Source organism: Pteronotus mesoamericanus, unplaced genomic scaffold (assembly GCF_021234165.1).
Source record: "Pteronotus mesoamericanus isolate MK-2021 breed Mesoamerican mustached bat unplaced genomic scaffold, CSHL_Meso_final contig_192, whole genome shotgun sequence".
NCBI classification, from domain to species: domain Eukaryota; kingdom Metazoa; phylum Chordata; class Mammalia; order Chiroptera; family Mormoopidae; genus Pteronotus; species Pteronotus mesoamericanus.
The window spans coordinates 19,402-32,258 of NW_026555082.1; the positions used below are offsets into that span (position 1 = coordinate 19,402).

General features: G+C 66.1%; 1 protein-coding gene across 2 annotated transcripts in view; it reads right to left on the bottom strand.

Annotated features, from left to right (window-relative positions):
- Positions 1-1,605: 1,605 nt before the first annotated feature.
- The window catches only part of CCDC85C (coiled-coil domain containing 85C), a 68,213-nt gene continuing 56,961 nt past the window's right edge, over positions 1,606-12,857 (bottom strand). The window contains exons 3-6 of one of the 2 annotated variants that reach the window (XM_054567656.1): positions 8,158-8,265; positions 4,137-4,232; positions 3,374-3,472; positions 1,606-2,628 (exon numbers count right to left, since the gene is read on the bottom strand). In XM_054567656.1, the coding sequence (XP_054423631.1) occupies positions 2,539-2,628; positions 3,374-3,472; positions 4,137-4,232; positions 8,158-8,265 (393 nt within the window). In that variant the 3' untranslated portion in view covers positions 1,606-2,538. The remainder of the gene's footprint in view (positions 2,629-3,373; positions 3,473-4,136; positions 4,233-8,157; positions 8,266-12,857) is intronic. The other variant, XM_054567657.1, reaches the window with a different exon arrangement.

Sequence of the window (12,857 nt, forward strand, 5' to 3'; positions counted from 1 at the left end):
GGCCCCCAGGGTGAGGCTGGAAGGGTGGCCTCTGTCACAGTGGGACCTGGAGCCAGGGGCAGCTGGCCCCCCAGCTGCAGGATCTAGAAGCAGTGGGTTTGGAAAGGAAAGGGGCCTTTATGAAAGGACACCAAGCTCACCAACACCCCCACCCACCGTGAGCTTGCAGGGCTAAGGTTCCCGAGGGCGGAGGGTCACCCCACACACTCCCTGTCAGCGACAGGGCCGGCCGCCCCTGGAGGCTCCCCGCTACCCCACAACTGTGAACGGACCTGGTGTGGGGTCAGGCAGAGCTGCTGCTTTTAAACAGCTGCTTACGTTGGCGAGGTGGCTGTCACCGGCATGGTTCTGCTCTGGAAAGCCACCCCATGCCGCGCTGGCGTGGGGATACGGGCGGGACAGCCGGGCCTCTGCACCAGCTTGTTCTGCCTCCATGGCCAGCACGCTCCCGCACGCCCGTCCCCCCGGACGCCACCGCAGCCCAGGGGCAGGGTTGCCACCCTCCAGAAGGGAAGGTCCCTGTGAGGCTTGCCCTGCCTGGGCGCAGCTGCAGGACCTGCAGACACCAGGGGGCCTTCCTTATTGCTTAGCTTATTGTCAGTCGTGGCAAAGCCGACCTGATCCAAACATGGCAAATGGGCTCCCAGACGCAGCTCCCCCCGAAGCAGGCCGGGCCCCCGTGGCTGCTGCGGTTCTGTGGACTCCGAGACCTGAGCAGGGCCTCTGCCGCCAGCCCGCTGCCCGCCCGGGCAGGAGTCAGCAGCGCTGCGCCCGAGGACAAGGGCGCTCACCCCGCTCCAGGTGCACGCGCCCCCGCCACAGGGAGCCGCCTGCCACAGGGAGCCCCCCGCCTGCCCTGACGGCATGCTCCTTCCGGAAAGATCCCACGGCTCCCTGTCATGCCCAAGGCAGGCGGGACGTGCCTGCGACCATTGGCAGGGCCCCCTCAGCACTCCCGGGACACGAGGGGGCCGGGCGCCTTTCCCCTGAGAGTGTCGCCCCAGCGGCGCGGCACACGGATGCTGGGAGCGGCTGGGACCTGGTCCCCGTCCCTCCCAGGTGTCAGGACAAGGCCGTGGCCACGCAGGGCCCCTGCGGCCCTCAGCGCCAGAACTGGGGAGCTCCAGGGTGGGCAAGGACCGAATGGAGTGCGTGGACGCCAGGGCCTCCCGGCAGCACCGACAGGGGCCCGGCCCTGCCTGCCTCTGAGCTCTGGGTCCTCGCTGGCAGCGAACCACGGACCACCTACCCCCTCTGGGCCTCCCTTCCTCACACATTTGAAGACTCACATACTGCACTTTACAGTGTAGACACGACCATTTACACTAATGGTCTCGTCCGGCCCACATGCTCCCACCCTACCTCAGAGGGCACGGGCTCGGGGCAGGGGGCGTGGGAGGGGCGGAGGGGCGGAGGGGCAGAGGGGCGGAGGGGCGGAGGGGCGGAGGGGCGGAGGGGCGGGGCAGCCGCCCACTGGACACGGCGGCAGAGCGCAGCGCGGGCAGGCCCGGCCTGGCCCAGCCCCCAGCGGCCTCCCTGCAGGTGACGCGGCTTGCATGCTGCGAGCCCAGGAAGGCTGCAGCTGATGGCCTCCAACCACACGCATGGCCGAGCGCCTCAGAGACTGCACTTCGCACCAGGGGCCGAGAGAGGCTGAGTGGCTGAAGGTCACAGAGCACATTCAAGCCAGAGCCGAGTCCAGCTCCTTCCGTAGGGCAGAACTCTCGTCTCTGCGGCCATGCAGCTCTGTCCACAGTGACCAAGGATGGGGCTAGGCTCCGGCGGATGACACCAGGCGGACCAGAGGCCCAGGCATGACCCAGTGCTACCCTACTGGGGAGTGGGGCAAGTGTGGCTCAGCCCGAGGACTCTGCTCAGCCTGCGTGTGTTCCTGGTCCCTCATGAGAACCATGAAAATGAAAATGGAAATGCCTCGGGCACTGAGCAGGGAGCACCCAAAAAGATAGGGCACAGCCGGCAGAGGGCAGGGTGACCCTGGGGTGGGGGGGTTATGAACGCCAAAACGGAGCGGCAGCTAGCACAGGCCCGAGGAGGGGCCTCGGGAGGTCCCCGTCCGTGACTCACAGGACCCAGTGCTCAGCAAGCCAGCGTTCAGGTCACAGCAGGTGGGTGCAAAGTGCCGCCTGCACTGGGTCCAGCTGCCAGCGGCCCCAGCCCAGCGCGGTGGCAGCCAGGGTGGAGGGTGGAGGCAGCGCAGGCCCAGCATGCAGGGTCCCGGGCCCAGCGTCCGAGAGCAGCCTTCCGTTCTTGCCCAGGGAGCCCAATGCCTGGGCCAGAGCGGGAGGCGCTGCCAGGCCACTGGACTGCAACGAACTGCGGACAGGCGGCCCCTCGGCTTCCCGGTTTGCTGGTGTGTGAGATGCGGGTGATGAGGCCCGGCCGGCAGCAGGGGGGACCCACAGCAGGCAGCGTCCTATGTACAGTTCATCACAGGAGACGACAGGGGCTCAGCCAGAAGGCCTGCCGCTTCCCCCAGGGACCCCGGGCGGGGCGGTCCGAGTCCGCGGAGGAAAGGCCCTACAAAGGCCCCTTGAACTGGTTCCCAGACAGGTGCTGCCGGATGGAGGGCTTGGAGCTGGCGGCGTCTCCCAGCTTTCTCCAGACCACCTGTGCGGGGAGGCGGGCTGTGAGCGTGGGCCCGCCCCAAGCCTGCCCGCCCAACCCCCGCTCCCAGAGCCGTGGGGCCAGGAGGGGAAACTGAGGCCACGTGAGGCCCGGAGACACTCCCATGGCCACCTGAACCGGTCACCACTGGGGTGTGGGCCTCGCGGCTGTCCGGTGGGGCCCATGGACTCAGAAGGCAGCGTCGGGGGTTTGGGGAGGCGGGGTCTGGAACCTTCTGCCCCGCGGGAGGCCCTGTTCAGCCCCTGCACACCACCCCTCCCTGCTGACTCCTGCCAGGGTCCAGAGAGGACCCGTGTCGGTGAGGTGGCTCAGGGGGTGAGGCTGTCCCTCCCAGGCAGACCTGGACCCTCAGGCCCACGGAGTAGGGGTGCCCTGCACCTCCAGTCTTGAGCACCACCTGTGTGGCCAGCAGTCCCAGGGGCCCCACACAACTGGGCGGCCAGGAGCCAGCCACCCGGGACTAGGGCTGAGGTCAGAACGCACGGGTAAAGAAGACCAGTCGTGGGGGCCAGGGGCACGTTCCCAGGACAGACCGACCTGCAAGAGCAGAGACCTCGTTCTCGGGAGATGCAGGTGCAGTGAGGACAGACCAGGGCTCCCAGGCTCCAGCGCCTCCCCGTTCCCCAGGTCCTTCCCCGGGGGGGACAACTGCGACCACACTCCCAGTATCAGGCCGGGACGCCCTGCCCAGCGGAGAGAGCCCCGCCCCCGCCTGGGAGGTGCTCACGTTGCACATCTCGCGGACGATGGCCTTCTCCTTCTCGCTCAGGTCCTCCTCACAGCTGTCCTGGAGCTGCCGGTCCAGGTTCTCGTGCACCTCCAGGACCTGCAGGGGACAAGCCCGGGGGTGGGCGTGCAGAGAGGCCTGAGGGCCAGGTCGCCCCTCCTCGTTGTGTCCTCTCACCCCAATGACACTGTAGACACCACATGAGGGAAGCTGCACCCCCACTCCGTCCCTGGGGGCAGAACTGAGGGTGGGTCACCTGGGAGCAAGGACCACCGTGGACAGGTGGACTCTCTCTCGGACTGACCCAGGGCCCCAGCTTATGATGAATGAGCAGGAGGACCAGGACAGCGCCCAGTGTGCACGTGGGGGCGGGGGAAGGGACAGGAGCATCAGGGGGGAGGGATGTGTCCCGGGGACAGGCACTGGAGGCCTCGCCCCAGGAGGAGCCGGGCACAGCTGGGCCTGGGAGGCCTGGGAGGCCTGGGTGCCTGTCCCAGCCCCGGGCCTGCCCCTGCCCATGACTCTGACCTTGAGGGGAGTGCCTGCCCTTTCCCTACTCCCCCAGGCCTCAGTTTCCCCAGGTGTGGGGAGGGCAGGCAGGTAGCACACTTGCTACCAGCACCTGGCCTCCTGGAGTCCCTCCCCTGCAGCGCTCCAGGCAGTCTCAGCCACCCAGTCCCCACCGAGACGCACCCGAGGGGGCACATGTGGGGTTCAAGGTCACCAGCGATCAGGCTCCAGAGGGGGCGGGGCCAGCCCTCACCTTCATCGCGTGCACGACTGCCTCGGGCTTCTGCCCCGCGGGGCTGTAGCCAGCGGAGGGGGGCGAGGACAGCTCGGGGACGGGGCAGCCCGGGCCCTGTGGGAGGGAAGCACGAGGGTTAGCGCACCCTGAGGAGGCCCAGGTGGCGACCACAGGTGTGGCCAGCACGGGGCGCGCCTCTGATCCTGCAGGGGCGGCTGATGAGGAGAGGGGACAGGTGTGTGCGGAGTGGCCGGGCTGAGGGGCGGCACCTGGACCCCACCACGCCACAGGGCGCCTCTACAGAGCAAGTGCGAGGCCTCCCATCTGCCCGTAAAGGCAGCGCCCGCCACTCCAGGGCGGAGACTCCCAGATCCCCTAGCGAACCGCAGGCGCCCCGACTCCAGAGGCCCCTCCCGCTCCCCCACTGCCCAAAGGGTGTTTCCTCCTGGCCCCACGCCCGAAGGCGGCTACAAGCCCCTGCCTCCCGGCCCTGAGCCCTGCCTCCCAGCCCTGTCTGGATACCTAGCCACCTGACTCAGCAAACGCTCTAATTGGCAATTAGGTGGCAAACTCCCATACTACACTGGAGGACCGGCAAGCAGGGACGAGCCAGGCAAGGAGGGGACCCAGCCTCCCAGTACCCTGCCTGCCTGTGGCAGAGGACAGGTGTCTGCCCAGGGGCCCCCAGCTTCTCCCCACAAAGGTCCCTGGGCCGGGGAGCCAGGTGCTGGGCTTCTGCCTCGGGCTGCAAGGAGGGCCCTGGATTCAGGAGCCATGGGAGAAGCTCACAGACAAGGCCGCCTCCAAGGGGGAGGCCCCCGGGGCCCACAGGAACCAGGTGCTCAGAAGACGCTGGGAGTGGGCCTGAGGGGACCGGGCAGAAAGCACTGGCAGTGCCCCAGCGGCCCAGGAGCAGGGCAGAGGCCCCGCCCTTCTCTGAGCCTTCGTTCCCTTCCCCTCCGTGTGCCCGATGGCTCTGCCAGGGCCCCGGCAGCCTCGGCGAGCCTGGCTGAGGGCCACCGCCCTGGGGTCCTGCCCATCCAGGCTACGCTGTGCGGGAACCCCCAGGCCTCAGAACTTTCTGCCTGCGGCTGACCCCCCGCCCCTCTCCCCACCTGCTGCCCAGGCTGCACCTACTCCCAGAGCCCTGCAGGCTCACCCTGCCGCTGACCCCAGGGAGGCCTGGCCCCACAGCTTTGGGGCCCAAGAAAGATGGGCTTGAATGAGGCTCTGCTGGCTCTGACTTGAGGCAGGGCCCCACCTACTCTGCCTCAGTTTCCTCATCTGGACAACGAAAAGGCTCCTGGGGTCCCAGCGTGTGTGCAGAGCCCTGGGATGCCTCCTGACCCCAGCCCAGGTCCAGTCTGCCATGTAGGGGAGCCCAGAAGATCTGGAAGCTCTGGGGAGACTCGGGCAGGTGGAAGGCGGGCCACACAGGTGAGAGCGACCTCAGGCAGAAGGCTGCACTCCCCCAAGCGGCCAGCAGGGGGCGACAGCCACACGCGGACGGTCAGGCGCCCGGCTCCTGGTACCTCTGGCCTGGTGTCCTGCCTGTACCTGGGGCTCCCTGAACAGCCTGCTCTGGGAGCAGGCAGAGGCAGGCGGAAGCCAGGAGCAGCCAGGGAAGGCTGTGCAATGCAGCCCTTTCCTGGCCGGCATCCGGGGCCAGAGCGAAGCCATGGGACCCTATACATGACGTCCCCCCTGGACAAACAACATGCACCAATAATACGCGGCCAGGGCTGTTACCCCAGCACAGGGTTCCCCCCAGCACAGCTCCCCGGGGAGGCCTCCCACTCCCGGCGCCCCCTGAGTTCTTCCTACGGCCCTTCGGAGGACACCGCTTTTCACATCCCCATCGGCTGGCTGAGGGGAGAGGCCACACAGCTCGTAAACGACAGGGCTGGGCCTCGAACCCAGGCCTGCGGGACTCGAGAACTGGGGCCGAGAGAGGGGAGACCAGCATCTCCCCGAGGGAGCTGAATGAACACCTCCGTCCCCACCAGTGCCCGGTGGAGAACTGCCCCCACAGCGGCAGCAATCACAACACGGGGGCGGGGGAGGAAACAGCCTGGGCATTTGGCCATTGGTAAACGAGTAAGCAAAATGTACACCCACACAACGCACTCTCCTTCAACAATAAACAGGACCTAAGTACTGAAACATGCTACGCCAGGTGGACGGCCCTCAAAAACGTGGTGCTGAGGGAGAGACCCCAGTCCCAAGCAGGCGACCGTGTACCATAGGACTCCCCTTACGTGAAGGGTCCAGCACTGGCAAATCTGTAGGGGCAGAGTCCATGCGTAGTTGCCCAGGGACGAAGGAGAGGGGAGTGAGGAGGGAATGCCAAGGGGTAGTGTTGGGGGGGCAGCGATTAAAATCTCTTTTAATGATTATACACATCTGTGAATATACTCAAAACCATTGAATTATATGTTTAAAAATAAAGTCCACTGACAAAAAACATAGGGAGACCAGCTTCCCCGAGGGGCAGCCAAAAGCCTTGATCCCCCTTCTCAGGAGGCTGATGGGTGCAAACCACCCCCTCTCCGAGGACAGCTCCTTCCGAGAGGTCAGTGTCCCCGCTGCAGCCTGAGGCAGAAGCCCTGCGCCCTGCCCCACGGCCCCCCGGGCCAGTGACCCTGGTGGGGGAGAAGCTGGGGAGACCCTGGGCAGGCCGGAGGTGGGACAGGCGCTGGCACCGCCCTGCCCTCTGTGGGCACGGCTCCGTCTGCTCGCACCCGCAGGCCTGACACAGGACAGCAGAGCCCTTGACAGCTCGCAGACCCCCGAGACCGCACCAGGACACAGCGCCCGCCATCGTCAGCGTCAGAATGGGCCAAGGGGGAGGGGAGATGGTGTGGAGATGCCCATGCGTAAGGGCCACGGGCTTCCCGGGGCCCTTACGCATGAAGCGACTGGACCCTCCTTCAGCCACAGGCTCCTGCATAAGTATCTGGAGCATCTGCTGTTGGCGGCCTTGCTGTCCTGTCCGCACAGCATCTGCGCTACGGTCCTGGGTGAGGTGTGAGGGGCGAGGTGCGAGAGCCTCCAGGAGAAACAGCCAGCTGGCCACAGGTGTCCACCAGCCCTGCGGCCAGCGCGGCCCTGCAGGGGCGCCGTGGCGGTCATTGCCGGCCGGGGTGGCGGGGAGAAGCAGGGCCAGGACCCACAGAGCGACGTCAGGCCGGCCCTGGAAGGCCAGGTCCCCGCCTCAGTGAACGCCGACTGGTCTTGTTACGATCGTCTTCCGAGCTCAGGAGGGTATGTGCTACTTGGGCAGTGGTTTCTAACGCATTCACAGGCAGGTGCAACCACAAGAGAAAATTTCCATCACCCCCAAAAGCCACCCCGCACCCTTTAACAACCCCCCCATTCAATCTCCTCCCAGCCCCTGGCCACCAATCATGGACTCTCTGCCCCTAGAGACCGGGGTATGCTGGTCCCAGGAGGCCACGCAGGCCTGACAGACACATCCACGCCCAAGGCTGCTGTCTGCGTCCCAGAGGGTGGGCCCCACGCCGCCCGCCGTGTCCCATCAGGGCGGGTCACAGCCCAGGATAACCCGGAGGCCCCTGTGGATAACCGCAGCACATGACCCCCATACCCAGCCTCGTTACAGAGCCCGGGGTAGCGACCCAGCCCCACCCGAAGCACCAGCGCCAGCCGCATCCCCTCCCCACCACGTTCAGGGGCGACGCAGGCCGCCGAGTTGCGCAGGAGGACGACAGCGGGGCCTGGGCAGCTGCTCTCGTGGCCTCCGGATACTGCCTGGTGCTGCCACAGCGTCGCCCCAAGCTGGGGAGCCTCCACCCCAAACCTCCACACTGGCCCTTGCAAAGCTCCAGAAGATGGGAGAGGGAGGGACCAAGCCTTGACCCGCTACCCTCTCCGACCCAGCTCAGCCACAGACCGTCCTCAGGCCCCGGAGGTCACCAAGGGGTCTGAGCCCCATCCTTCCGCTGGGATGGGGGCCAAGGGTTCCGGAGGTGCCAGGTCCACGGGGAAACAGTGGGGCTCTTGGGGGAGGGGCACTTACATTCTGCAGGGCATCCTGGTAGGAGGGGGGCAGGCTGGCGAGCTGAGACTCCGAGTGGTATGGGGAGAAGCCTTTCCGCAGCGTCCGGAACTCTCCAGAGCCTGCCTGCTGCACGGGAGAGAGGGGCAGAGAGGTTAGACGCGGGGAGCCGGGCGGGGGGCGGGGGGTGCGGTCAGAGGACTGGGGAAGACTGTGCCCATCAGTACGAGCCGGGCCCCCGGAGCAGCTCCTCCTCACAGCTGTGGTCTGCGCTGGCCATCGGCTTGGGGGACCCCTGCCCACACTCTCCCTGCCCCCCTGCTCCCCAGCCCCCGCAGACTCTTACATCCCATCCAGGCAGGCGCTTCCTCCTGCTCCCCTGCCCCTGCGCCCTATGCTGCACGAACGCCAGTTAGCAGGTGAGTGAACAGGTGAGTGGGTGAGTGGACGGGATGCGCTCTCCCAACCTTGACCTTCGTTCCTCGGCTCCAGCATCCCACACCTGGGTTCCCCGCGCCCTCCGGAACCCCCCTTCTGCAGGAAAGTCCTCCTGCCTCCCACAGGTGCCGGGGTTGGCTGCCAGGCGGGCCCCGCACAATGCTCTGCTTGGGGTGCCCCTCAGCCTCCATCGGACAGGAGCCCCCAAACGCAGGCCCCGGGTCTCAGAGGGGCCACTGCAAGCTGGGGTCTTAACTGACACCCAGGTGAGCTGAGGAGGGAGGGTGGGAGGGAGGGGTGAGTGAGTGCGTGAGGAACCAGCGAATGAATGAATGATGAACACACCTATTTGGCCTGATATAGTTCCCTTCAGGGCACAGCTGGCCCTTCCCCCTCTCCTTCTGGCAGGAGCTGGGGCTGGGACCTGGGACCCAGGCAAGACAGGGAGGGGACAAGGCAGGGGCCGTGCTCAGTCCCACGCAGGCCCTGGGTCCCGCTGAGCAGAAGCCAGGCCTTCCGGGCCTTTCATGGTATTTCTGGCCTGATCACCCTTTTCGACTTCAAAGCAACTGAGGGAATGCCGCTGGGCAGATAATATGCAGGGGGAATGTCCCATCAATCAGCGGGCTGCTGAGTTACCCAAACAAATGCTGGAGGGGAGGAGGCCAGCCAGGGCAGGGGCAGGACAGGGCGCAGCAGCCACGCCTGGGGGGCCCCTCCTCCTGCTCCTCACTCCTTTGGTGGCGCCCAAAGTGGGGCAGGTTCTCCCTAGGGAGACCCTGGGCATGACCATCGATCTCACATAAAATGGGACTGCCATGCGCCGGGAGGCGGCCGTGCCTGGGTTAACCAGAGGCACCGGAGCCTGCCCTGTCCCTCCGCACACGCAGCCTGGGCTCCGCTCTGGGCTGAGTCCCACCTCCTCCCAGCCTCTCTGGCCCTGGACCAAATGCGTTCTGAACCAGGTCACATGCTGTTACTCAAAACACGGGGTTGTGTCTCCTCCCTCCCCCAGATAGTTTTGCTGGGAGGAGGTACATGTGTGGGAGTGGGGGAGTTTTTAATTAGCAGCATTCAATTCCCACCCCTGCCTTCAGTGATCATCTATAAATATTTGCACGTCCACAGAACTTTATCAGCAAGCCGCAAAGCTGGTGGGAAAACGCACAATCTCTCATTAGGGGCAACGTGACTAATGACGCATTGAAATGAGGAGCCATAATGGCACTTAAATCCAAATTAAAATCCTGGCATTTGCCCGTCAGTGCCCTGGAAGAAAGAAAGCCCCAGGTTTTCCTCGCTGAGAAGGGAGCTGAAATGGCCGGTGGGGGCGAGGGGGGGTTGGGCCTGTACCTAGTGGGTGGAGGCACGGCTGTTCCCTGGGTAGAGCGCCTGCCAGGCCTGCAGTCCCCCAAGCGGGGGAGGGGGGTCAGCTCTGACACACCCGGCAGGAGAGGAACAGGATTTCCAGAATCCTTAAAAGGGAAGGAAACCGTCCAGGACTACAAACACGGCACTGACCCCCCCAAGGACAGAGGGAGCCCCGGGGACCAGGAGGAGACCAAGGAGGCTGCGGGGCCTCCGGGTGCACACTTGTGCCCCGCCGGGCTCTGTCCAAGGCTGCCACCACAATGCTGCCCGCTGTGTGAGCTTGGCCGCCCCAGGTCCCCAGGCCTCGGCCAGCAGCCTCCCTCCAGGGCTTCTGCCGACACAGCTGCAGGGACTCCCTTAGTCCCCCCCGCAACACCTGGGAGCGCTGTCAGAGGGACGCCCCAGGAACGGCCACGGCACGGGGCTCCACGAGGGGGCTGGCAGCTGTGGGCAGGCCCCCTTTCAGGATTTGCGGGGGCGGCTCCCCTCGCCCCTCCTTCCTGCCCCAGAGGGCTCGGGCCCTGGACTGTGTGCTCCCCGGCAGGGGGGCAGGGGCCCAGGGGCCCAGGGTGAGCGTGCGCCCGGGCGGGGGGTGGGGGTTGTCCCCACCCTGCAGCCTGCTCGCAGGGGACCACTCGGGACACCAGACGCAGGACCCCGGGCCAATCTGCATGCAATGACCAGGGGCAGTACCCCCACAGAGGGGGTCACCCCAGGTACAGGGAGGGTGGGGCTCAGGACTGGGCCCCAGGGACACTTTCCAGCCCTGCTTCGCAAAGCAGTAACGCCTCCCAGGTTAGGGGGAGCGCCCAGCACTGCGCCCCAGGGTCCCTGCACAGGCGCCCGGGCCAGCTGGGAGCCACCACACACGCATGCGGCCTTGGCCAACCCCCCCTCCCTTCTTGCACCCCAGGGTTGTCCGTGCAGGGTAGGGGGGACACTGGCACACAGGGCGGGCCCCGTGCAGCAGCTCCCGGGAGGGGACCCAGAGCAGACAGGGCACCACACAGCACTCAAAACAGCCCCCACCCCAAACACCGGGGACCGGAGTCCCGCCTGGCAGCTCTACCTGAAGCCAGCTCCTCGGCCGGATGTGGGGGCAGGGCGGCTGGAAGGGAAGAGGGGCGGTGTCACCCAGCACCCCGGACACCCATCAGCCCAGAGCCGCCAGGACCTCCGCTTGGCCAGAGCGGGTTCCCCACACCAAGGGCAGGAGTGGGGGGTCCCCCAGGCACCCCACAGGAGCCTCACTATCTTAAGCGCCAGTTTTAACAAGGCCTGGCTCCGGGACTCGCCCCTTACAGCGCTCCCCACGGCTCCCACAGGATGCAGCTGCCCCTGCGAGAGGCCGGGGTGGGGTGGGGCGCCCCCAGACCCCCGCCCGCTAAGGGAGACCAGAGGGGGACTCACGCCCCGCTCTTCTTCAGGCCCCTCGCAGGAGCTGGGGGGGGTCCTACCTACCTGCTTTACTCTTATTTTTTTCTTTAATTTTAAGAGAACTCATTTGCAGGCCATTAAGAACATGGCTGGGGCCCAGCGGGCTCCCCCGACCAAGGCGCTCTGATGTGCGGCCGCAGCGCGTCTGCTCTCAGCGGGCACTGCTGCGCCCCCGGCCAGGACTGTGGGGCCTGCAACTGGTGGGGCCTGCGGGCCGGGTCTCCCCCACCAGCACACCGCGGCCCTCGCAGGGCCCCCGGGGAGGCCGCAGGACCTCCAAGGAAGGAGGTGGCCGTGGGCTTCCGACCTCCTGCATGGCGTGTTGGAGCTGAGCAGCCCACCAACTTCCAGGGTCTCTGCTTCCACATGAATTGGGGTCCGCAAGGACATTCAGCAGCAGGATGGTCCACAGGTGAGGGCCCACAGCCCTCTGTGTTCCCCACGACTGGCCCTTGAATCCTGGGACAGGCACATCATGTGTCCCCATTTTGCAGACAGGAAAATGGAGGCACCAGCCCAAGGCCACTGGGCTGGTAAGCAGCCCTTTGGGGATAGGAGCCTAGCTCTGGCTTGTAGGCCCGGGCACAGCCTCTTGCTGTGCTGACCCGGTCCTCCTGTGTGGCTCTCCGTGGACATGGGTTACGCCTCAGGCAAGGGGACAGAGGAGAACCCCCTACTGTCTTCCTGCCTGTGTTGCTGGGCTGACCATCTGCTCAGGTGCCGGAAGGGGGTGTTCTCCCTGGCTGAGGAGAGGCTGGACCGGCTCTGAGGTTCTGCTAATGAGGCACTTAGGGAGGCCACATGCCCGCAGCAAAGCGGGCGGGGACGCACAGCCAACCCCAAACACCAAACAGGCGGGTGGGGCAGGGTGGCCCGGAGCCTGTAGTCCCAGAGAGCCCGCGGGCGGAGCTGCCACTGCAGAAATCTCACAGGGCCACATCTCCAGAGGCCTTGGGCAAGGGAACCCACTGACCAGATGGCCAGTCCTCCTCAAGGGATTGGGAAATGGGCTCAGACGGCCACTGGCCTGTCCCCTCTCCCCCAGCCTGGAGGGTTCAAAACTCAGACAAGGGACAGAGGAGCGGTTCACTCGGGGCCGGGCAGGCCCAAGCCACAGGCCAGGTGGTGCCACCTGCCAGACCTTGAAGCATCCCAGGTTCTGGGACCAGGAGAAGGTGAGAAGACAAGCCACTGCCCAAGGCGTCCCCAGGGGCCAGCTTCCTGTCCATGCCCCAGGTGACACAGTGGCCTCGCCATCATCCATCTTACAGGTAAGGAGACCAAGGCACCACACACACAGGATTTTGCCTAAGCCACACGGCAGCTGAGAGCTGGCCGGGGATTCTTCCAGGACCCAAAGCCGCCTTCTTACACGTCAGGCCAACAGCGGCAAGGCTGCAGGCTGAACTGGGACCTCCCCAGTCCACACGCTGGTGTCCGCGCCCCCAGGACCTCAGATGGGGCTGATTTGCAGG